The sequence below is a fragment of the Equus przewalskii genome, chromosome 12, assembly GCF_037783145.1.
Source record: "Equus przewalskii isolate Varuska chromosome 12, EquPr2, whole genome shotgun sequence".
NCBI lineage: Eukaryota > Metazoa > Chordata > Mammalia > Perissodactyla > Equidae > Equus > Equus przewalskii.
This window is the reverse complement of record NC_091842.1, coordinates 16,964,824-16,989,899: the sequence shown is the minus strand read 5'-3', so window position 1 is coordinate 16,989,899 and position 25,076 is coordinate 16,964,824. Positions and strand designations below refer to the sequence as shown.

General features: G+C 45.3%; 1 protein-coding gene and 1 long non-coding RNA gene across 12 annotated transcripts in view; one reads left to right on the top strand and one right to left on the bottom strand.

Annotated features, from left to right (window-relative positions):
- The window catches only part of CALN1 (calneuron 1), a 521,792-nt gene extending 497,041 nt beyond the window's left edge, over positions 1-24,751 (top strand). For all 11 annotated transcript variants that reach the window (XM_070567817.1, XM_070567814.1, XM_070567810.1 and 8 more), the window contains 2 exons: positions 4,114-4,270; positions 17,098-24,751. In XM_070567817.1, coding sequence (XP_070423918.1) covers positions 4,114-4,270; positions 17,098-17,225 — 285 coding nt within the window. In that variant the 3' untranslated portion in view covers positions 17,226-24,751. The remainder of the gene's footprint in view (positions 1-4,113; positions 4,271-17,097) is intronic.
- LOC139074862 (uncharacterized) lies at positions 1,520-3,514 on the bottom strand. Its single transcript, XR_011524724.1, has 2 exons — positions 3,385-3,514; positions 1,520-2,013 (listed from the first exon to the last, which is right to left on the bottom strand). It is a non-coding gene; the product is annotated as an uncharacterized lncRNA (long non-coding RNA).
- Positions 24,752-25,076: the final 325 nt, after the last annotated feature.

Genomic DNA, 25,076 nt, shown 5'->3' with positions numbered 1-25,076 from the left:
ACAGCTCTCACCTCATCCCCTACCACCTTCTCCTACTGCTCTCGTCCTCCAAAGAACTTGACATGAGGCCATTCCATGTAGGTGTAGAGCTTTGCTTCCCTAGGCCTTGAAATGGTGTTCCCTCTGGCCGACATGCCCTTCTCCCCTCCCTTCTCCACACGCTTCTCCCACCCACCCCATTCACCTAGCGAACTCTTTTTCCCGGGTCTTAGATGGCATGCCTGTTCTCCAGGAAGCCTTCTAGGCCCCCCTCTCCCTTCCCCATGGGTTTCTAAGCCATCCTGTGCTTCCCGTGTCACAGTGCGTATCACCCTGAATTAAAATTGCCTATGTGCTTGTCTTTGGAGAGCAAGATTTATGTCTTGCTCACCTTTGTGTCTCCATCTCAGTTTTGGCATGGAGTCATCCTCAATAACTATATGTTGGATTAGGAAATCAATCTTTTGGCACTAAAGAATATCCTCACTTAAGAAATATTAGGAGTATAAGAAAAATTTATGGAGATAGAATTCACAGACTTTAATATGTTACTCGTGGTCTTTGACAAATCAAGTAGTCCAAAAAAATTAAGTTATGGAAGATACTGATTATAATTATAAGGCTACTCAATATAATTAATAAAGATAAATATATTTGTATAATTGATCCTACAGAGATTCCACCATACTCCTTAGGTTCCTAAAAATAGGAGATGTACAGGCCAGGATCCACTAAAAACGGAATAAAGCAACAAAAATCAAACCTGGAAGAAGGAAAAACAAATAAGATTATAAATACAAAATGATATATAAAAAGTATTGAGAGAACTTTAAAATTAGGGGACTACTGTGCATAGTTACATGCTAATAATAATAATCTTTTGGCTGGTTTTCTGAAAGGAGACAAGATTCTGAAGTTGACTCAAGAAAATTAAAAGCTAAGTGGATTGATAATCATGGAGGAAATACTTGCTGGCATTATGTGCATATTGTTCGATAGTGATTTCTTTCAAATTTATAAAAGAGATCAATTCTGACAATATAGAAAACATATGGAATTCTACTCAACTAATTTTGTTTAAATGTTGGTATCCTAATATTAAAACATGACCCAGATAGCCAAATAAAAGGAAAACTATATTTCTGGAATCCGCATCTTTCCTTCCCTTCTCACAGCCCCTGGCCAATGCTTTTTGTCTAATTTCTGAATTTCAGAAAATTCTCAGCTGGTTAGTGTTTCCAAGCACTCCAGTCCTTCAATTGGTCTTCTAGGAAACAGTTACTCATTTTCTCAGAATCTCTTTGATTTCATCACTCTTCATCTCTGACCATGGCAGGGAAGGGGGTCCTAATTTTCTCATCTGTGAGGTCCGTCACCCTCACCATGCATCTTGCCAGCCCTCTCCCAGCACCCAGGCTGACAGCCACATGTTCCCCTATCAATGAAAGGGGGATTATACTGTAGCTCAACCCTGAGTGTATTTCAAAATTCACTTTTATAGTCAATAAACTGTGATGCAGAAAACAAATCCACTGCACAGCCCCCTTCAGTTCTTTTACTCATATAAATGGCTTTGAACTTGAGTCATTTAGAATTCCAGAAAATTGCAGTAACTCAATTTAATTTAATACTTAAAGCAAGGAAGAATTGCTTTACAAAGAAAGCAGAGGAAGAAATATGTCTAAAACTTTCTTTCATCCTGGTTCAGACTAACTTAAAATGTTGATTTCTGTCTTCATTCTTGGCTATGTTATACTGTAGAAATCCCAAAGTCTTAGTGGTTAACAACAAGGGTTTACTTCTCACTCAAATTATATGCCCTTCATGGGCTGATCCCACGCTGTGTTCATTCCAGGACCCAGGATGAAGGACCAGCCCTTATTTGGTGTAAGTGTTCTTTTGGCAGAAGAAAAAGAGAAATAGCAGAAAACATGGTGGCTTCAAGACTTCTTGGACTTTCATCACTTTCAAATATCACTTTCACTTTCATTGAATTGGCCAAAGCCTGCTGTCAATGGGCAGGGAGATATAATTCTGCCACGGAGAGTAAAACAAATAATTGGAAATAATATAACCTGTTACAATCCACATTCTTGCTCATAAATATTTATTTCCCTCCCTTCTGCCACAAAATATACCCATCCTCTCCTCAAGAGAGACACCCAGTCTCATCCTATTACCACATGAGATTCAAGATCTAGAGTTTCATGATACACATCAAATCTGGATGTGGCACCTCTTGATCTGGAGACATATGAACTAAAAAGACAAATTATACCCCCTCACACACACTCAACATAGGATGGTGGAACAGGGTCAGGCTAACTACCGCAAACATTCTCATCCACAAAGCAAAAAATGGGAGACACAGCCATCAAAGGTGCAGAGCAGTTCTGAAATCCTGTTGGGACAGACCTTGGGGTGAGGAATATTCCTTGTTTAGACCCTAGTTCTGCTTCCTGGATATTGCTCTTGATTTCACTGCAGTGATTTCAAGCATGATTCCCAGCCTCACCCTCTGAGAGATCCAGCCTTTTCTACTCCTTGTACTCATCTGATGAGGGAATTGGAAAATAGGCCCTTCTTGTGGCCGGTATAGTTTATCCTGATAATGGTGTGTACCCTTAGAACATTGGGACCTCAAAGATCATTTTACATTTTGAACAGTCATAGAGTCTTTTAATCCCAGGCTGTTGGCTCTTGGCCAGTACAACTCTCTCAAAAATGTAGTCATTTTCTTATCTATTCAGTTTCAATTGGTTTATGCTAATAGCCAAAACCACAAGTATTTTTGAAACATACTTCTTAAACTTAATAACCAGCTTCCTAGGAGAGTCACTTAACATATTCAAAGGTTTTAACAAGGGACACTTTGATTTGTTTTAATAAGCCTATATTATTATTTAAAGGATTGCTCACATTTTTCTTTTCCTAGGTGGACATGAGAAGCAACTGCTTCTTTCAACCCTGCAAGACCAGGAATTTCTGATTGTCTTTATTCCTGGCTTAGAAACCAACCAATTCTTTCCTGAGCTCGTCTCTTTCTTGTAGTACCCTTTCAGATGCAACCAGATGCAACCAGAGCATGCTATTTCCCAAACTTTTTACCTAAAGCCACAAACTCATTCAGTATATATCTGTCCTCCAAGTTATCATAGGCAACAATTTTACCAAATGCTTTGCTACTGCATAACATGGGTCATTACCTTTCCAGCCTCCAATAACAATTATCTTATTTCCTACTGCCTAGCCCTAGAACCAATACACCGTATTATAGAATGTTTTTAGGGTAGCTTCTCACTTCTCTGTATTAATATCTGTATTGTTGACTTAAACTAAGTTATGCTGTGGTAGCAAACAAGCCCAAAATCTCTATGGCTAATAACAACAAAGGGTATTTCTTACCCACATTACTTGTCCTTTATGGGATAGCTGTAGATCTTCTCTATTTATCCTCATTCTGGGACCCAGACAGAAGGAGCAGCCCCTCTGTGGGGCAGGTTGTGCTCACAGCAGAGGGAAAAGAACAAACAACAGAACTACACAATGACTCTCAAAGCTTTTATGTAACTGGATGTGGCATATGTGACTACTCACATTTCATTGGCTAAGAAAGTGACCCAGCTGGACGTGATAGATATGGAGGAGACGAGTTTAATTCCCTCACCAGGATGGGAGGAACCTGACTGGGAATGCGTCATGCCCCCTTCAGCTGTTCTTCCTCGTAAACACAGCTTTGAACTTGCATTTTATCTTGTTAGAACAAGATACATACTTAAAGCAAGATGGGAATTGCTGGCTTCTTGGGAGATGAAAAATTTTAGAGACGTATGCATTGTCTCCAACTCCAAAGCACATGAGGTGTGGAGGGGTGGCAGCAGATGGCTGAGTGAGTGGGAAAGCAAACTAGCAGGTGGCTTTATGTTGCACTCACTGTGATCCCAATAAGCCCCTGCAAATTCACAAGGATGCTTGGAGCCGAACGTAATGGAAAGCTGCCCAGCTGATGTCCTGAAAATCTGAGAGAAGTTTCCAGAGAGCAGCTTTAGGGCGTTAGGCCTTGCCAGTTGTGGCCCAAGCTGAGTCCTCACCCTCTTGTGCCCCAGGCCCTCTTACTCCTCTTTGTCTCCGCAGTTCGACATGCAAAGGATCACTCTGGAAGAGCTGAAGCACATCCTCTATCACGCCTTCCGGGACCACCTCACCATGAAGGACATTGAGAACATCATCATCAACGAGGAAGAGAGCCTGAATGAGACATCAGGGAACTGCCAGACAGAGTTTGAAGGCGGTAGGTATCCCCTGCTTCTGCTTCCTTCCTGGTCTGGGATAGGCCAACACCTCCACATCTTCTGTATGAAAAAATGTGTCTATAGTCTCCTGGGCTGAAGTGGCCTTGTACTGAAGCCACGAATCCAGGACTGAGGTTAAAAGATCCCTTTTGCAAAGATGCAGTAAGTTTCTTTTTTTCCAATTTTTTCCCGAAACTCCACATTCTTGCAGGATTGACCCCGTTCTTCTTGCAGTGACCCGCTGGGTCTGTGGTTAGATGTGTGGCTAGGTGGTATTTGCCTTTACTAAGTGGGGGCTACATGGGGTGGTGGAAAGAGGCTGTTTAGGCTGTTGGTAAACTTGGATCAAGTTCAGTGGCAAATTGTGTGACCTTGGGCAGTAGTGTACCTTCTCTGAGTGTTTTCCTCGTCTATAAACATCAGGGTAATTATGTCTACCTCACACAATCCTTAGGAATGGATGACCTCTCTGCCATGCTCCCTGAATACACTGGTCAAAGAGCCCTGTTCATGAAAGGACTCTCATGAACTTAACCATGTAGTTACAGAGAAATAAGGCTCTCCTGAGGCCAAAAGAGAGACCCATGAGAGACCATTTTTCTTAGGCTCATGAAAGAAAATTTAAGAAAAAAAAAAAGCCACCTTATCCCCTAATCAGTAGAGAGTTCCCGGGAAGCTAAATAATTTCATCTCTCTTTCTAACTTTGAAAATCTGAGCTGCTTTAACAGCTCTGATGTACAAAACAATTCTATAATTACATTAAAACAGCATAGCAGGCTAACAACAATTTTTAACTTGTCCACTGCTGAGATTTCTTAAAGAGGCAAACTGTTTTTTTCTATTCTTTTTTCTGAACATTTGAACAAGTCAGTATATAGGTGGTAAGCTGTCACCTAGACACCAGCATGGCATTTGGTTCCCTGGTCTTGGAGCTGGCCAGCGATTCATTCAGACCTGGCCTCCCATGGCCCTGTTGGGCCTGCCCTGCTGCATCACATGCCAGGATGAAAGGCCACAACAAGAAGAAACAGGAGATGGCTTTCACTCGGAGGTGACAAACTAAATTAACTCAAGCCAGGGAAATAGGAAGTGGCGCCGACTGGGGTAAACTTGAAAGCAATGACCCTTGTAAAACCATTCAAATTTAAAATTTTCAGAAGTGCTATGCAGGGCAAACAAAACCCAGTTGTGGTCCAGAAGCTGCCGTGGTCTCCCTTCTTGTGACCTGGGCTGTAGCATCAATGCCTGTATTTGGAGTCGGAGCCGTACAGACCACAAAGGGCAGGATGGTCACAGCCAATGCCACTTCCAGCCAGACAGGCAGCAGGATTGAGAGGGTGAGCAGGAGTGAGGAGGGCAGAGATTGGACTAAAACTTGGGAGAACAGCAGGCCCGGACTCCCAGTTCCACCTCATTCCTAGCTGACAGACTTTGTGCTCAAACAACGGAAGCATGTGGGGCTCCAGCCCCCAGCTGTCAGCCACCACTCTTGAGACAGGTTTGGGGGAGTATTTCTGGGCATCTCGTTTTCCACAAGAGCTTTTGTTTATGGATCAGTGTTTTGTTCAGAGAAATGTCACAAGTTTTAGTAATTTGAGAAAGGTCACAGTGCACTGAGAAGTAATCTGAAATCTAAGCAATGTCTTTTTACAACTCAAAAGCTCACATGTTAATAAAATAAGTGACTGACAAAAGAGTTGCCAAATGGAAGCCTTACTGGGTCTGCTTTAATGATTGGTACATGTAACATTGGCAAAAGCTACCATTTTGGGGGAGAAACTAAGTGCCAGGCACTGTGCCAAATGCTTTAAAATTCATTATCATATTTCATAAAAGAATTATTTGTAATTAGCACATGGCTTTCTTGAATGACCGCTGTGGTCTTGATTACATAATCCCTTTTGCATATTTTCATGTCAGTTCGTTTAATATTATATCACTTCATTTTGGCCCCAAATGCAAGCTCGTTGGTTTGTGTTTAGGTTTAAGATTTTTCCAATCTCTGATACGATCAAAATCAGTGGTGCATGTATTTCATGCCCACAACCCTCTCTATACTCAGGAAAGGGCCTTCCTGATTGTATTTTGGGAAAAAGTGTCCAGGAAGAGATGGACGCATAGGCACTGAGTTCACCCCTGGTGCCCTAGGACTGAAAGAGTCCATCTGAGACCCTGCGACTGACCTTGGCCTCCTCCCTTCCATCTTTCTTTCACGTCTGCTGCCCACAGACAAGGCCCTACTGGTGTGTTGAAACTCTCCCTTCTTCTCCTGCCGTCTGATCGTGCAGTTGCATTGCCCATGCCTCCTCAATCTGCTCACCCTCCTCTCAGCCCCGAGCCCTTTGGGACCTCCTTGTCCCCCAAGCTGTCAACTCCTTCCTGTCTGTCTTGCCTCAGCCCAGGCTGCGTGCCCTCTCCAGCCACTTCAGGGATGTCCTCACTGGCATCTCAAATGCCCCACCCACCCAATCAGCTTCTACCATCCCAAGGCTTGATAAATCTAGCATCTAACTCTGAAGGGACAAGGTGGTTTCCTTTCTTTCTTTCTTTTAAGCAATGAGACACTTTCTCTTCATATCTAATCTTCTTTGTAACCCCAAGTGACCAACAAGAGAGGACCCAGGCAGGACATGTCCCCCAGACTCCCCCACTCAGGCCACCTCCTCTCTTGCTGCTTGCTCCCAGGAAGCTCTTCCCTCCTCCTCTTGTTGGGGCTTTGCTGCAGCAAGTATCTACCCATGCTAACCAGCTTATCTTCAAACCAGCTGATCCAAGGGGAGTGGAAGTCCTGCCCTAGTTCATGTCAGAGGAAGGAGTCAATGAGAAATAAAACCTAAAGGTGCAGAAGGTCTTTGCCTTAAAAAGGTGAAAGGGCACATCTGTCTCGGAGCAAAGAAGAAGGAGATGGTCAAGAAAACAGATGTTTTGTGGCAGAGTCAGAATTTAAAGAAGCCCACATCAGATTGCTTTGAGCTCAGCAAAGTTAGAGTCAAGACCGAGATCCTGGAGTGTGGAAAAGGTTTGAAAATGTTGCTGCAGCCAACCTGCATGACACTGTGCCAATCAGCAATTCACGGGTGAATGAATGGAGAAGAATAAAGGAAAGAGAAATAGTCCAGGAGCCCAATGGGTGTGGTACCCTCGATGGGAGAAGTTTAGGGTTTTTGTCCTCCTTTTAGTTTTCATTTTGGCTTGATTTTGTTTTCTTTATTTGATTTTTAAGTAAACACAAACAAGAGATACACACACACACGCGCGCAGCCCCTCATACCTTCTGATCTGGCTTATCTTTATGGTAGGGAGGGCTCTGTGATCATAAGTAAGCAGCAGTTTTTTCCATCTTCTCCCAAGGAAAGAACAGAAGGAACTAGGATGAAATTCCAAGCTGCATATAAGGAAAGGTTTCTGACTTCGAGGAACCCAGAACTGGGGGCTCACATCATGTCTAGAACCCATTTTCCTGAAGAACCAAAAGAAGTCATCTACAGAAACTCCTAGGAAGGCAGGGAAGAGACTAGAAGAATGTAACTCAAGGGTTCAGAAGTAGACCCTTCCTTCATTCACGCGTGGCTTCCAGATGGGAAATCATCTAGTCTGAGTCAGGCACTTGGCCAGGTGCCACCCACTGTGCTGGGTGCTTTGGGCATGAGGTCATTTAACCCCCTGAATCCAGGGGCTCTTTGGCATTACTCACTGGCTGGCAGCCTATATGTCCCCAGTGCAATAAGAACATTGCTGAAAGTAGGACTTTCAGGCACTCCCAATGCCTCAGATATTTTTTAATTCCCTTATTAAGATAAATTGTGCTCAATGTACTGAGGTGTTAGTTGTCAGTATATTGTGTTGTAATTCTTTGGAAAAATAAATAGGTCAGCATCCACCAAATGGGTTAGATACAAGATTATGTGACTACCCACAATGCCCACTCACCGTCCATGCTACATAAGAGAGGTTTAAGATGGTTTGCTTCAGTTTGACCACTTGTAAGACATTTTGTTTTCGGAGAATATAAGCTCAGTGACACTGAAAGACAAATTCGTATTTTTATTGGTTCCAGTTGCTGACGTATAGGGAACTGAATAGTCTTGTGGTCAAATCATTTATTTGCCTGTCACTGGGTCCTTATTAAGCGTTCTTATGATAAATTATACTATACATTAAGTTTGGCTTACTGCTTCCAATATGTTTACAGATGAAGAAACTGAGGCTCAGCAAGGTGGAGTAATTTGGCCAAAGTCAAACAGCGAGTAAGGATTTGAACCCAGGGCTACCTGACAAAGCCCTCGTCATTTGTCGCCCTGGGTCATTTATCTGGGCATAGGTGTTTCCAAGGCTCCTTACAGAACGATGCCTCATCATCATCCTTACTCGTTTCCAAGTGCACTGCCAATGAAATCATATTAGATTTGGAAGTTGAGTAGAAGTGCAGCAAGATCTGTGTGTGAGCCCTTTCAAGACGCATCCCCCCAAGTGTTGTCCCTGAATGGAATACCAGCTGTCATATTTTTCTAGACATTCTGACAACACACATGGCAGAGGGAAGTAAAGCAAAATCATCAACGGAGGAATAAATAATTTCTGTGAAAGGCATGGCAGAGCTGCTCTGCACCATTCAGCGCCTTGGTACGATGGACAAGAGAAAAAAATGTCAAGGGAGGTGACACAGGCCAGATAGCCCCCAAAGCATCACTGTGCACACATATGGGTTCTGTTCCTAGCCCTGTGTAGACTAGCTGTGTGACCCTGGGTAAGTTACTTTTAAACTCTCTGAGCCTTATTTTCTTCATCAGTCCAATGCAAAGACTGGTCGACGGTCATATCTAGTTTCAAAAACTTCTGGCCTCAGAGGAAGGTCAGAAAGAATCTGCAGCCAAATCCAAGGTCTCCAGCTCAGCCATCCCTGCTGAAGTCCCAGCGTTCCTGTCAGGATGTCAAATGCACACCCGAATGGGGAGACTGGCCACACACGTTGGGTATTTCAGGCCCATCCAAATGAAAAGGGCATAATATGTCATCTACACCATCTGCTCCCAGCTCGCCAGGTGCTATGACTTTCCTGAAATAAACCTGTTCTCCTTGGGTAGGTGTAGGAGGTTAAGATGGAGCTGAGGTCCGTGGCAGGTGGTGAGACAGGAGACAGTTTTCAAATGAGATTTGGGACTTCGGACAAAAAAAGCTTTTTCTTCTTTTGGGGAACACTTCATAACAAACCAGTAGGAAAGTGTTCTGGAGCCATGAGTGAGGGGTGATGAGATTCTGAGACACAGGATAGAGATCTGAAGAGCTGTTTTTGATAAATACACATGATGGTTAAGAACTCCAGCTCTGCACTCTGGACAGGCCTGGCTTAAAATCCTGCCTCACCACATATTAGGTCACTTGAGTAAGACACTGAAATAAATATTAGGAGCCTAATTTTCCTCATCTATGAAATGGGAATCATATAATGACCTACCTCATACGGTTGTTATGAGGATTAAATGAGATACATGATAATATTTCATACAATGCTTAACACATTAGTAAGCACTGAAAACAAAAAACAAAACAACAAAACTAGCCAGGCTAGCCAGTTCTCTTCTTATCGTTATTTTTTTTCATGGAGACGTTATGGAGTACATACTGCTGGAACTCCACCTCTTTGAAGGATGCGACAGGGACCAAATTTACAGGGCTTGAACCTTCCTCTTAACACATTCATTCCTAAAGTTAAGTCATTGCCAGCACTGGAGTTAGCAAGAGTACTGATCAAGATTCTTTTCGTTTCAAGTAACAGAAACTCAGCCCAGTCCCCCTTAAACTAAAAAGCACCAGCTTAAATAATGGGGAAAGTCAAAGGGAGGAACTGTGGCTGACCTGGACCCAAAGTGTTCAAGCAACATTCTGTCTCTGCTCCTGCCTTCTCTGTCACTCTTGCTCTCTCTCCCTGAGGTGACAGGATTCTCTTTCTCAAGATCCATCTATATTCCAAGAAGGGGCTCTAATCAAACTTGCTTGGCCCATGTGCCTACCCCTGGACCAAGCCAAGAGCTTGGGGTGCTCTACTTGGCCCGTCTAGCTTGTTACAGTGGGAAGGTAAAGCCCTGAGAGTCCCAGTAGGTGGAGAGGTACAGATCCCCGAACCGAAAGATAAGAAGGGGCAGGACTGCTGGAAAGGACAAAACAATGCCTGGTCACTACACCAAGGGTCCATAGTAGGACCCTCAAAACAAGACATTGCTGTCTGACAGCTAGAAACCTGAGATGGTTTTGTAGTGGAGAAGGGAACAGCTCCCACTCCCCCAAGGAGAGGTGGCCCCTCTTCCTCCTAACAGAAACATCATAAAACTTATCAGCCTCACTCCTGTTCCCTCAGAGGCCACATCCTCCATCTCTGCCTCCAAGTCTTCCTTAGGTGCCTGGGCATTTCTCATATCACTGAAAATTCTCTTTCTAAAGCTCTTAATTAGTTCCACTGTAGGCTATGGAAATACCCAGTGTCATAGAATCATAAAGTGTTAGCCCAGGAAGGATCACAGAGCCATAACAGCTCCCAGACTTGGTAGCTCTGGCTTATTGCGAGAATCACCTAAACTGGGTTTTTATTGTTTTAACATTCCAGAGCCTCATATTCTCTGCCAGAAATCTCACTTACGTCGGTTGATGTTGGGGCAATTAACCAGAATTGTTATGAGTCTGATTTGGCTCATTTGGGAGCCAGTGCCTCCGAAGACATGCAGCCCCATTTCCAAGAGATCAAAGCCAGAGGGATTATGAACCCAGTACATCTAGGGTCCCCCACCTGGTCAGTGGCAAAATCCGCATAGATTCATGTCTCCAGGAAACCATCCAAGAGCTGCTGTCGGTCATTTGCCTAGTGGAACAGTGTGAATCTGTTAAAATAAGAAGGGGAAGCAACCGTCTGTCACTAGAGCCTACAAACCCAGGTCCTGCTATGGCAGCCAGGAGGCTGGTCAGTGCACTGGCTTGCTAACAAGCCTTCAAGAAAACAGGAACCCCACTTCTATGAACCTACCCCAACTCACATTTCATCCCCAGGTACTTTTTAGACACCTACTGTGTTAAGTACTCTGCTGGAAGAGAGCTTAAGATTGACTGGAAAGATAGACATAGAAAAAATCGCCAGTTTCATGATGCATTCTTGCCATTTTCAGTGTTCAGTAAGATCCAAAAAGGAACGGCTTCCTCAAAAAGTTAGAGTTCAACTCCTGGATTTGTACCCAAGAGAAGTAAAAATACGTTCACACAAAAACATACACAAATGTTCACAGCAGCATTATTCATAACAGCCAGAAAACTAGAAAGCAACCCAAATGTCTATCAACTGGTAAATGGTGTCTATGAAAATAATCCATAACCAATCTATAAATGAAAATTTGGGTGAGTTTATTCTGAGCTGAAATCTGAGGACCATGGCCTGGGGCCTTTCTTCCCAAAGGAAGAAAGGGCACCGAAGAAGTGGGGTGCACAGAGTGGTTATATACCCCCAAACAGGATGTTTCACATATGATTGAAATGTCCCTCCCACAATAGTCACAAGATTGCCCTGTGGGCACAGTGCTTGATGGACACAGCAGGTAGTGGTCTGCTATCTTGGAGGGCATAGCAGGAGGCAAGTCTATTGTCTCGAGCTGGGCGGTCACAGGTGAGCACAGCAATCAGCTTCTAGCCTAAGGAAAGATGCTTAATCCTTAAGGAGATGCCAACGTTGGGAGGGGGAGGGAAGTTGCACCTTTATCTCAAGGGCCTTTGTTCTTGCCATAGGGAATATCTAAAGCAGATATACAATTCATGCTCAACAGCCACGGTCAGGCCCTTTTGGAAAGACAAGTTCAGGCCGAATTAGGTTTATACCAAATGGCTTCCTCATATTCTCCAATATATCCTATTGCTTGCCATTTTTATTTGTCAACGGATAACCAAAATGAGGTACATTCATTTGGTGGAATATTATTTAGCTACAAGAAGAATGAAATGCTGATACATGCTACAGCGTGGATGAACCTGAAAAAGATTATGCCAAGTGAAAGAAGCCAGACACAAAAGGCTACCTAGGGTGTGGTTCCATTTACATGAAAATGGAACAAAATAGATAAATCCATAGAGAGGAAAGCAGATTAGTGATCGCTAGGGGCTGGGGAGAAGGGGGAATGAGGAGTGACTGCTAATGTATATGGGGTTGCTTTTTAGGGTAATGAAAATGTTCTGGAATTAGGTAGTAGTGATGGTTTCACGACCTTGTGAATGTACTAAATGCCACTGAAATATACACCTGAAAACGGTGAATTTTGTGGTATGTGAATTAGATCTCAACTAAAAATAAATAAATATTAAGAGCTAGACCATTAAAAAAATAAAAAGATCAGGCCCTTTGAGAGCAGGATGTTTGAGAGAAGCCTCATGGGAAAGTAAAGTTTGGGTCAGGCCAGAAGAAATGAGAGAGAAGGTCAGCAGACACCCCTAAGCAGAGGGAATGGTGTAAACAGTACCGCAGAATCTTGTGTAGACAGCAGCAAGAAGTCCTGCGGGGCTGGAACAGAGGTGGCGGGGGAACAGGGGGGCAGGTAGGCACAGTGGTCCAGGAGCAGAGGTGGGGAAGGGGTAGGAGGAGGTCTGTGGTTCTCCCTCCTAAGTTAGGAGCTGGATGGAACATGCTTCTCTCAGCAAGGGGGGTCCTTTGCAGGAAGGTTACAGAGAGTGGTGATGCCTACTTTAGGAAGGCGAGTCTAGCGGCAGTTGGGGATGAATGAATGAAGGAAAGGACCAAAGCAAAGGTTTGGGAGCATCTGTATATCCTCAGCCCCCTGCTAGAGGCTACAGGGAAGAGGAGAACAACAAGCAGGTGTTTCCTGCAGCCCTCAGGGGATACAAGAAGGAAGGCTTGCATGTCTCTTGCAGTTCACGGTTGGACCTAGCTTTCACTTTTTTATTTGCTCATTGATCTTTGAAATAAATGAGATTAGCACAAAGGCTATCATTATCTCCTTTTACGGAGAGAGAAACTGAGGCTCAGAAAAGTTCAATCACTTGTCCAGGGCTGCTCCTAAGTGGCAGTTAGGAGAAGAAGCCATACCCCGACTCACAGTTCCTCCTCTGCTGACCTGTGGTCTTGTTGGGGAAACAAAACATAGACAGGAAGAATGAATAAATATACAAAAATATAGTGCAATGCAAATATATGATAGCCAAAGACAGCGCTTAAGTTATTATCAACGAACACATTAATCAGATTAATCAGTGCCGGGTCATACTCTGTCAACCACATCAAGTGTTTGAAGTGCATTTTCTTTGGATCTTTCTACTGCTGACCTTTCTATTGCTACACAAAAGATCAAGAAGAGAGAGTTGGTGCAGAAGTTTTGAACCTGGATATTACAATCAGACCTGGGCTCAAACCCCACCTCCACCATTTGCCAAATAACCTTGGACTCCACTTTGTGGAACTTCAAGCCTCTCACCTATCAAATGAGGATCATACACCCAGCTCACAAAGGACTGTTGCCCTGACATATATAAAGTACTTCAGGCACACCTAGCCCATTGAGGCGGGTGTTCAACAAGAAAAGGGGAGCTTTTAAAAGGTTTGTAAAAGGGAATTGGCATTCGTTAGGCACAAACAATATTCCAGTACCTTCATATGCCCTTAATCTTCACAACAAGGTATGTCTTATTACCCCCATTTTATAGATGAGGAAATTGAGGCCCAGGGAAATTAGTATGCCCAAGGTCACACAGGTAAGATGTGGGATAATCATGATTCAGATTTGGGCCTGGCTCCAAAGTCACTTTTTCACTTTGCCACACAACTTATGGTGACGGTAGAACAGGAGGTAAAAGGATTCTTATCAAGGCACAGAGTCTGAATTACGGACTCAAACGATGATCAGTTTCAGAACTACGGAGGAATGAGCTAGAAGCTTCACTCTGCTCACAGGACTTTGGTGTGGATTCAGATTTGCATGGCCTTACATACACACTATTAGGTCTCTAGGCCTTTCCTCTTCCTTATCTCTCTCTCCTACTGCTTTGAAGGATTTTTAGATCAAAGGTGCAGCCGTCCTCCTGGAGGATAATCCTGTAGGCTGTGACCTTGTTTTCTGAGTGTCCTTCACAAAGAAGGGCTTCAGCAAAAAATTTCTCCCTCAGCCCAATCACAAAGTTTTTCTTTTCCGTAAGCCTTCGTCAGTTCTCTGGAAGGAAGGGTAAATGACTGCCTTCAGAAGCATTCTCATGCCGAGGAGCTGCCCAGAATAAATTAGCCAGTCCTCGGAAAGTGTTAGATACGCTACTTCCACATCCTCATCTGATTGTCTGTTTTGGTCCTTCCTTCTCAAACGCCACCTCCTTTTTCCTTCCTGAGGACTGGCGTCTCTGCCCACTCCTGGGGGGGAGGCACGTCTCCACACCAAGGAAATTTTCTTCCTCCAGCTAAGAACTTATAGGATTCTAAGACACAGACAAGATCAGCAAGTAAAGAACTGAACCAAAAATACTTTCCATCACCCAAGGGAAGCGGAAGCCCAGTGGATCCAGAAGGATTAACGATAAGACAAGACTTAAGAGATGATGGCGTAAATAACCAACAGGCACTCATGAGGGAGCCGAGGGCTGCGCCAGGGCCACTGGGTCTCTGTGAAGCGTGGCGGTCGATGTAATTTATAGAGGCCCCTTGACAAGCCCCTGAGACCCCTTCTCTTGGGGAAAGCTCTGTTTGTCTTTGGAACCATCACCAGCTTCCTACTTCCTCCCTGTTATTCCCAAGGATTCAGAGGAGCCGCTGAATGTCAAGGGGAGAGGTACTTGAAACTGAATATTTTGTAGGTTCTTTAAAGGCATGTGGACCCTACCTAGACATTTTTCTTTTGCCAGTCTTCTATCCTGCAGAGAGAGACTGAGAGTAATTTGAAAAGAAATTGCATTTCTTTCTTTTTTCTTTTTCTCCTTAACCCGCCTAAAGAAAAACTCCTTTCCTCAGCTGGTGGTTGTTTGCAAAGGTAGACTATAATGTCCAGCAGAAGGACCCTTTCCAAAATGTAAGGTAATCTGAAAATGTTCTTCTGTCCTGGCCTTGGGTTTCTTAACATCTGAATCTAAAGAACCATCTTCCCCAGTCTGCCCACACCAATCTTCCTAATGCGCATGTGCACAGACGCACAATCCCCCCGCCTACTCCTTTTGTCTCCAGCAACTCAAACTCTATCAGAATCTTTGGCCCCACCAGACCTACTGAACCAAAACTCCAGGGGTGGGGCCCAGTGATTCCCTAGTCACCTGGAGAGCTTATTAAAACACAAATTCCCAAGCAAGCCCTGGTGGTCTGGTGGTTAAGACTTGGTGCTCTCACCACTGTGGCCCAGGTTCATTTCCCAGTTGTGGAACCACACCACCCGTCTGTCAGTTGTCATACTGTGGTGGAGGCTCACATAGAGAATTAAAGTAACAACCAGGATACACAACCATGCACTGAATCTTAAAAAAAAGAAAAGAAAAGAAAAGAAAAAACAACAACACAAATTCCTAGCTTCCATCCCCAGAGATTTGGACTCTAGTTCTGCAGTGGGGCCTGAGAATTCACGTTTATATCAAACTTCCAGATGGTGCTAATGCTGCCGGTCAAGTGAGTAGCTCTGGTGTAGGTAGCTTCCTGACTGCCTCCAGAGCACAGATTTCTTCCATAAACTAGGTGGTAAACTGTACGCAAAGATCACTGCCAGATGGGGAGAGAGGGTAGACAAAAAGAAGAAGGAGAAGGGGAAAGAAAGTCTGGCCTGGGAAGCAGTGCCTGGGAGAGATCTGTTCTTCCTCAGCACACTTCATCAAAGCTTTTCTCTTTCATTATTTCCATTTCCCTGTGTCTAACCCATATTAGTAACCCATGCCTTTTGATTGAGACCTACTAACGGTTTCTCATGGGCCTCATAAAAATGGCGGCGCAAGACATAGGCCAACAAAAGGATTAAGAGAACGCAACCCCAGAACCCAAAGTCAGACTCCTGGAGCTGCAGAATCTGGGAACACCCTACCTCCGGGAAGTCTGAGAGGGTTTTGTGGCCCCCTGCTTCACACTGGTCCTGTCCACAGAGCATGTGGTCCCCAATTCTCAGACTTCAGCACACACTGGGATCACCTAGTTAAACATGGATCACTGGCCCCACCCTGAGAGTCTCTGATTCAGTAGATCTGGGGTGGGGCCAAGCCTGAGAATCTGCATTTTTAATAAGCTCCTGGTGATGCGGATGCTGCTTGCCCAGGGACCTGACTCTGGAACCACTGGTGTGCGTATCTGAAACGATGCCAGAAGTCACTTAAGAGTCACTTCGGCCAGCAGTCACCCAAGAACAATTTCACAAAAGGTAAGTTGCCTCCAGCCCAGCATAACATGTAGAGAGGTGTCTGAACCTCGCTCTATCTGAATCAGCTGCCTCAGACGTGGGAGCCAGGCATCGGGCAGAAATGGACACAGCAATATCTGGATGATGCCTTTCATCAAACTCACTCTGAAATGTTACGTATGTTTTTCACTCAGAAAGTCACTGTAACTATTACATCTGGAAGTTTATACCTTACTCTGAACCTTACATCTGTCATGGTTTTTGTTATAGAAGTTTTACCATTTCATACCATTTACTGGAAGACATGACGTTCAGTCTCCTCCAAGAGTGGTCCCAGAAGTGCTTGTCCACTTACTTTGATCACTCCTTCTCCTATAGGACTCATTCTGGGCTTGTTGAGGAAGAGGTTCAACCTGTCTCACTGTGTCATTTCTCTCTTCTCTCTCCCCCTACTCCCTCCACATCTCCTTGTCCTTTGCTCCCCCACCCCCAGTGCATTCCCAGAAACAGAACAGACAGACCTGCGTCCGGAAGAGCCTCATCTGCGCCTTCGCCATGGCCTTCATCATAAGCGTCATGCTGATTGCGGCAAACCAGATCCTTCGGAGCGGCATGGAGTAGCAGCCTCCCCACACCGCGCTGCGTTCCCAGCTCACCGCGCATGTGCATGCCCTGCGGGCAGACTCTGTTCCTCCACAAAAGCGGATATGAACGATGACGACGTGGCGGAGTTCAGTGAAGAACCCAACGTTGCAGTGCAACCAGTGTTGCAAATCAACTTCATCTCCTTGGCAGGGACACAAAAGGGCTGTCTTAAATGCTTTAATGGTTTTGTTTCCTAATGCAATAAATAGCCAGGAGTTCCGAATGATTGCTTCAACCACTTGTAGGAACTCTGAAGAAAACTTCATTTTCATTTCGGAATTCCAATGGCCATCCAGGTTGGTGGTTTAAGAGAGCACGAGAGAGGTGTGAACACACAGTCACCTCCATGCCCCATACTTTCAACCCAGGGCTCAACTGGGGACCCCCTCCGCTTCCCCGACCAGGGCAACCCTCAGTCCCAAGAGGCTGACTTTGGGTTGTCACAGAAGAGGGGGCTTTCCATCCTACCCTGGCTTCGTTCCTCCACCCAGTGGAGCAGCCCCCCAAGGCTTGAGGGGAAAGCCATTGAATGGGGTGCAGCGCCTGGCGGTCTGCAAGTTGCACCCACTTCGCTTCCATTCTTACTGCCTTTTCTACAGGACTCTTGTTGGCAGAGTTGGGGAGCTCTCGGTTTCCGTTGGCACTTGGCTTTCTGTTCCTAGAGCCCATCACGCACCAGCATTTTGGAATCTGCGGAGAGCCTTCCTCCCAGCTTTGCCGCCTGTGCTGCCATTAGAGAAAAAAGAAGCATAATCATGGGCATCTCAGAAACATAGACACATAGACACACATATATATTTGGCTTCTTCGTATGTGACATCGTTCTTCCCTAACCACTTACTCCTGCTGAAGGCTGTCCTCTGACATGCGTCTCTGCCTCTTTGGGGCAGGCAAGGTAGTTTAGGGGACAGGGAGGGACTGAGACTGGTGATGCAGAGGCATTACAGCGTGCACCCCAGTGATCCGGAGTAATGGAGCCCCAACACATCTCCATGCCGGAAGACCTCTGTAAGTTAAGGTCCTCGTGCATCTTACCTTTTTCTCATCTTAAAGTTGGCTTTGTTAGTCAGTCTTCCCCGGAGCAAAAGAGACATGCAATCCGAAGCAGAAAGATGGAAAGATCAAACTACGTACTGTATTTTACATAACATCTTCTGGCATTCAGATTCTGCAACTGACTCATTTTCACGAGAAAAGAAAAAAAAGATGTTAATAAGCTTAGCCAACACGACAGGTAATTTACTCCTGCCTGCAGAATACTTCTGTTGGGGAAGGGAATGGAATCTACTAGTCCATTGTCAACACCATTTCAAGTCTGTAATCTGACTTTTCCTAGATGCCGTATCAGCCACCACTATGAATTCAAGCTTGCATAGTCTGCTTAGTCGATAATCTTTTGATGTAATATTTCCCTTTGTACTTTTCTAAGCTCAGGTCTTTATTTCTGTAATGGAATAGTCTTGCTCCTGTTTTCTTTCAATCGCATCCTAAAGCTAGATGCTTTTCCCTTCTCCCTTTTCGCCTTTCTTCCAGTATTGGGGCGCTAGAATCTTTCCTCTTTCACGGCTGCCCGGTAGGTTTTTTGGTTTGGTATGTGTTCCTGGGCCCCTCCTCAGGCCTCACCTCCCTCCCAGCTTTCTCCTTCTTGCCTTCTCAGACCTCGTGTATCCAAGGTCTCAGCTGAGGGTCTTCTTCCAATTCACCTCTGCAAGTGCTTCAGGCAACAGCCTGGGGTAGCTGTAGAAACTTCCCCACTGTGGGAGACTGCAAATATTCATGATGAGCACAAGCAAAACTAGGGTTTGAGCCATAGGATGGAGGAGGGAGCAGGCGTAATCTCCCGAGAGCCCAGGGGGCTGAGAGTCCCTCTGTGAAAATGCCTGGGATCCTGCACATCCAGGCCAAATGAGGCAGCAGCCCCCCGTCCCTCCTGCCCGCCCTGCCCTGCCAGAGATCACACTGCACATCTGCCTCTCCTCTCGCCCCTTGCCTGACTCACCACGGTCCCTCAGGGTCAGAATCCTAAACGAGAACAGTACAAATGCAGAATTCTAATACATGGGACAACTTCGTCGGTAGTTTCTGCCCAAAGCAGTTTGCCCTCCCTCTCTCAACTGGACTTGAGTGGGAGGGACCCCCTGACCCACTAGACCATGTCCTTCTGGGGAGGGGGTGCAAGACCCTAAATAGACTGAATGGAGACCGCGGGGCTGATTCTTAAAGGACCCTGCCCCATGAGAGGGGAGCACAATGCTGCAGGTGAGGCTGAACTTCAGGGCAAAATTGTGTACTTCTTCAAAGGCTGCTATTCTGCAAGTTCTTCTGCCCCTCACTGGAGGACGGGGACCCTGAGGGATGTGAGGGTTAGACTTCACTGGAAAAGAAATTAACCACTGTGCAGGGGTGGAGATTGAAAGAAGTTCTGGAGAGGCACCAACAGCCTGTTCCATACAAAGGCCTCAGCATCCTCTCCCTAATTAGGACCCTTTTCCTCTCTCCCAGGGACCAGGAAGCAAGCCCATCCTACCCAGGAGAAAGTCTAGGAGAATGAGTCCCTTGTGGATGTTGCTAGGGAGAGAGGGCAAGAAGGAAGCACAGAATTCTCTTTGATGGGCTAAAAGTGATCCTCCTACCATGGTAACCTCACACGTGGCACCCAGGGACTGAAGCATGTGGAGATGTCAGAGAGCTAGTGGCGTTGCTGAGACTCTGGGAGCTAAGAGCTTGTCCCTGTGACTGGCATCCTGGCTGTTTTGCGTGGATGGTCTGTCAAAGGTTAAGCTTCTTTGTAAGGCTTAAGATGCTGATTTCCCAAGCCCCACCCCAATCCCGTCCACACCAGTGCTACTCCAGGGCCCCATGCCAGTGAGCACCCTTGCCAAAGGGGTTATGATGCTCATGGAGGAAGACTCCAGAAGGTCCTGATCTTCCATGCCCAAGGTGTACCATGTGGCCCTGGATGGAGGTAACCTCTGCAGGGACCAAGCAAGAGGAACCCGACTCTCGCTCTGTCCTCCCGGTGATGGACTTAGGAGTGATTGGCAAACCAAGCTTGGCTCATTCTTGTTGCAGGAATGGATGCCTGCAGACCACACAAGTGATGATCAGGGAGGCATTTTGCTTGGAAGACAAGAGATGTAGACCCTGATCCCTTCCGTCCCCAAAGAACCTGTCTCCTATCACTCCAGAAGGAGACAGAGTCCCCAAAACCAGACCCAGCATGGGGACTATTAGCAGTGGCTTCCAGAATGTGCGTGGGTCCCACGTGACCAATCGGTAAAAAAATGGATGTTGCCATGACAACCCTTGCATTGCACCCTGTGTTTGCCAAGGCACACAAAAATAGGGAACATTTTCTTAAAGAACGTTTGGGTTCCGCCTGATTATAACCTAACTCCTGGCATCCATATCCCGCTGCTGGAGGAAATTACCCTAGAAAAATCCAGTGATTTCTCTGCCTTTTCCTCTGGTGTTTGAACTCGTCCTTCCATTTGCTCTGGAGAACAGGAGCTACCTGTGAGCCAGGTGGTATGCTCTCCACCCCACCTTCTCCACCTCCCAGGGTCCAGAGCAAGGACATCTTAATGTGGGCAAAATGGAAGAAATGTCATCTGGAAGGCAAAAGATATTTTAAGCCTCAATCTTTGAAAGCATGTGTTTGCCTATGGAGAAGCTGTCCCACAAGCCAGAAAGGTGACCTTCTGAGGTGAACTTCTGAGGTGAACTGAGGTCACGTGGTCTTAGGCAAGCCCAGTGGTTTCAGAAGTTTTAGATGTTTTATTTGCAGAGAACAAGATGTGTACTATGAGTCTTTTTCTTGGTACCTGCTCCTGTCTCATATTTCACATGACAAATGGTCTACTATGTTGTGTTTAGCCGAAAGAACCTAATGAAAGATGGCGAGCTCATTTTGACAATAATGCCACTCCCAGCCTCCCATCCACAGAATCATAAAGCTATGTATCTAAGAACTGGAGAGAGAAATTTATCTTTTATTCCGAATGCCTTCTCTAGGCTTAAGTCCAGACTCAGGTCATAAATCAAAGAGAGTTTTACTCTTAACCCATAGCTAGCAGCCTCCCTGGGACATTATGAAGGCACGACCGCAAAGTTAAGGGTGTGACTGCCATGAACAGCTCCTTGGATTGGCTGGCCTGGCCATGTGTGGCTGCATGCTGTGAAAGCCTGTTCTCTTGTGCCCTTGCTCTCCATCCCTGAGGAAGCTGCTGAGCTCTGCTCCTCCCAGCTGGAGGTCTCAAACCACACTGGGTCATTTTACTGCACTGATTATTTCTCCAAACGCCCATAGGGATCATGTCATTCACCCTATTCCACTGAGGTATAGAGATGGTCTGGAGCCCCACTGCAAAAAGGAGGGGCCCCTTTTTCTATAATGCCTTGATGATCTAGATGGACTGAGCTTAAACTTGTAGACGTTGGCACATACTCATTGTATTACCGGGAGGACTGTAGACCTTCCTTCCCTGGAGAACGTCTGTCTGAAATGACCTCAGATCAGAACTTTCTCGTTGGCCTCTTCAGAGAACCTCACGGGGGTAAGCGTCCTTAACCTAAAGGTCTTGCCATAGCCATCCTCCTCACCACCTCATTGCTCAACTCCCCCAGAAAGGAAAAAATCCATCAGAAAGAGAAAAGAAACATTATTCAGCAGCAAGGGTTTTCAACTTGAATTATTTAAAGCGACGGCAAAATAGAGGAAGGATTTGAGCTGCCTCTTACCGACCCTGTCTCCACGACAATTTAAATGTCAGAACTGTTCAGCTTCACTTCATACTTCCTTTGACTAAGGCACTCAGGGGACTATCCTCAGTTATGTGGCCTTGCTATGGACGCTTGGTTTGGAGGAATAAGGTTAAGTACACAAACCAGTCAAGAATTTCTCTTGGTATCATATGTTCATTGCCAATGCACGTGGTCATTTAACAGCTATGGTTTCTACTTCATATTGGTTTGGGGACCCTCTGTAGATGTTCTCAAGAGACATGATAACAGCGCTCAAAAAGTCTCCAAGGCAAAATTAATTTGATTCAGTTGGTTTGAAATATGGCCACAAAGAATCAGATTTTGCCAGTCCCACAAAGACTGTCCTCTGATACTGGACAGGACTTTCCTGGCCTCCTGCCCCTGCCCCTGCCTTGGGTGGCTTATCAGTTGAGCACAACTCCCATGCTGGGCATAGCTGTCGTTCACCCTTTTTCCTTGATCATGATGACTTGGCTTTCAAACCGGTGCTTCTCTCATTGTTAGACGTTATTGTCCGGATGAAAGAGACGCAGAAGCTGGAATTTTCCAGTTGGTAGAAGAGCAGGATAATTAAGAAAGAATATTCCAGGGAATGTAAAATTCAAGTGTGATTTTGCTCCATCCCTGGACCTGAGAGAGAAAAAGAGTTTTTAAAGGGCTGCAGAGGCTGGTTTCTGAACATTTTCCCTGTATAGCTGGCCTACTTTGGGAACACACAGTGGCTTGAGTGCCATGGGGCTGCTGTCCAGCCACCTGATCCCAAGGATGTGTGCTGGGAATTTCAAGAGGAGGCTGGTAGTTTGCGTTTCCTTGGGGGATGCTGACATCTGCCAAGCCCAAAATGCCTCTCTCAGGGCACTCTGTCTGGGCTCAGACCTGTTGAACTGAGGCCAGGAGAGCAGAGCTTAGAACCAGAAGTGAGGGCAGCACTTTCGGCTGGGAAGGGCACACAAGGCAGGACCCCGGTTGCCTCTGCCACCCACCAGCCAGATAGTTTTGAGTGACTTTCCTTCCTGGCCTCAGGTTTCGCATCTCTAAAGCAAGAGGAAAGGTAGAGGGGATGACCCATAAGAGCCCTCCCATGGTGAATCTGTCTGAAACAAGTCAAAGTGAATGCCCACATTTGAGAGGGTCCCTATATCCTCCTTGAATTGTGTTAGGGACTGGCAGGTTCTTTTTTAACACAAGTCCCAAGAGGCAGTTGTCATAAAGTATCTCTTGGTGTCTATTGTCTGTGGATGAAACAATGCAGATTGGCCTATGTCAAATGTGTCGGGTCTTGCAGGCAAGAGTTTTTGTTTGTTCTCTAAGGTCTTGCTGATTCAAGGGAGCATTGAAGATGGGCTTTGTGTCCTGTGTTAACCAGTGTAAGAATTAAGGGGATCTGATCACCTTACCACAGGTCGTGTGACTCAGAATTCATGTATAAGTAGTGTGAATCAAAGCCAGATTGCAGGAAGGATGCTTGTTTCTCCATCTGAGAAAGCCTAACTGGAAGCTACTGAATAAAGAGCACAACTTCCACTCATTTCTTTCTTTCCTTCCTTTTCTTCTGGCCACTGGAACAGCCGTTCCAGTATACTCGATCATGGTTTGTAATTATTTGTCACACTGCGGAAGGAAGAGAGTCATGATCCCTGGTGGTTGTCGGGAATTAGATTAACAGTCTGGGAGTCCAGCAGCCTGCGATCGTCCTTTAGAGGGCTGACAAGTGATGCCGAGCTCAAGTCCCTGTTCTAGATGCCATGCAACCATGCTCAGGGACGGAGAGCAGGAAGAGAGCGACTACAGGATCCACGAAAGTCTCCAGCCTTCTGCCCCATAACAGCATAAAATCCTAGGTTTCTGTCCTTTTTTCTCCTTCTGAAGTAGACTGAGGTCCCAGTCATTGTTTTATAGCAAGGCTTGCTGTTCTTCCCTGGAAAGACCTAGATTGGCCAGGAAAGGGCCCTCTCATTCCTGGTAACGCAAGTCAATGTCCCTCAGCTCTCTCCAAGGAAAATCAAAGAACATTCTATTGTTTTTCTGACCTGAAAATCGGGTTTCAGGGGTCTTTGAATGGCTTCTTAGTAGAGTTTGATTTTCTTTTCCAATTCTGAATCTAGGAAGAAGCTATTTCTCCAAGGACTAACCAAAGATTCCCTTGGAGGGAAATCAGACCCAAAAATCTGGTTAGGGAGTGAGTTGGCAAACTATCATCTGTTGCAGGCAGTTGGAGGGGGTCACTGTGATCTTAGGGATCCTTAGACTTGAGACATGAGTTTTTTCTCGAAGCACAGTAGTAAATGGCTGGATGCCACTTGGAGCACAGCTGAGGACTGTTCGAGCCAGGATGGCTGGAGCCGGGCAGCCCTCGTATCCAGAACGGGCCACGGAGACTGGAATCCTGGGTCACACTCTTCCCATTTACCTCATTCACGTTCCATTGTTCTCATTTAGTATTAGTTGATGATTTCTGCTATTAAGTGATGAGAGAGTCAGCAGATTAGTCAAAAGAAAATCTTTATATAAAATGTAAATATTAATATAAATTATCTTGGCATGCCACTTACTGATCCAATGAAGTATATATTATAATATGTTATCCTAGTGTATAAAGGAAAACTGACTGCCATATTTACCAGATGTTTTCTCTAACCAAACTTGTCTGTAAATATATAATCTGTATAAAAAAAGAGTCTAATTTACCATTATTTATGCAATAGAAAAAATAAAAGTTCCTTTTTTTCTTTTGACAAGAGATTCAGTTTATTATCTGTGGTGTGATTTGCCAAATGGGTCATGAAATTCATTCCTATGACCCTGCAGGGAACCAGATCTTTCAATGACAAGCCAGCATCACCTCCTTCCAAGAAGCAACTGATGAGAAAGCAGCTGGGGAAAGACTACAGTCTTGGGGTGGGGCTTTGGAGGGGAATAATTGACATGAGGGGGAAATGAAATGACTATGGAGCATGTGGTGAGAAATATGAAACATCTTCTAGTTTGGGAGCAGACATTATAATCAAGGATACTCTGCAGACACCCAAGCTAATGGTGTCAGCCTTTTGGGATTCCATTTGC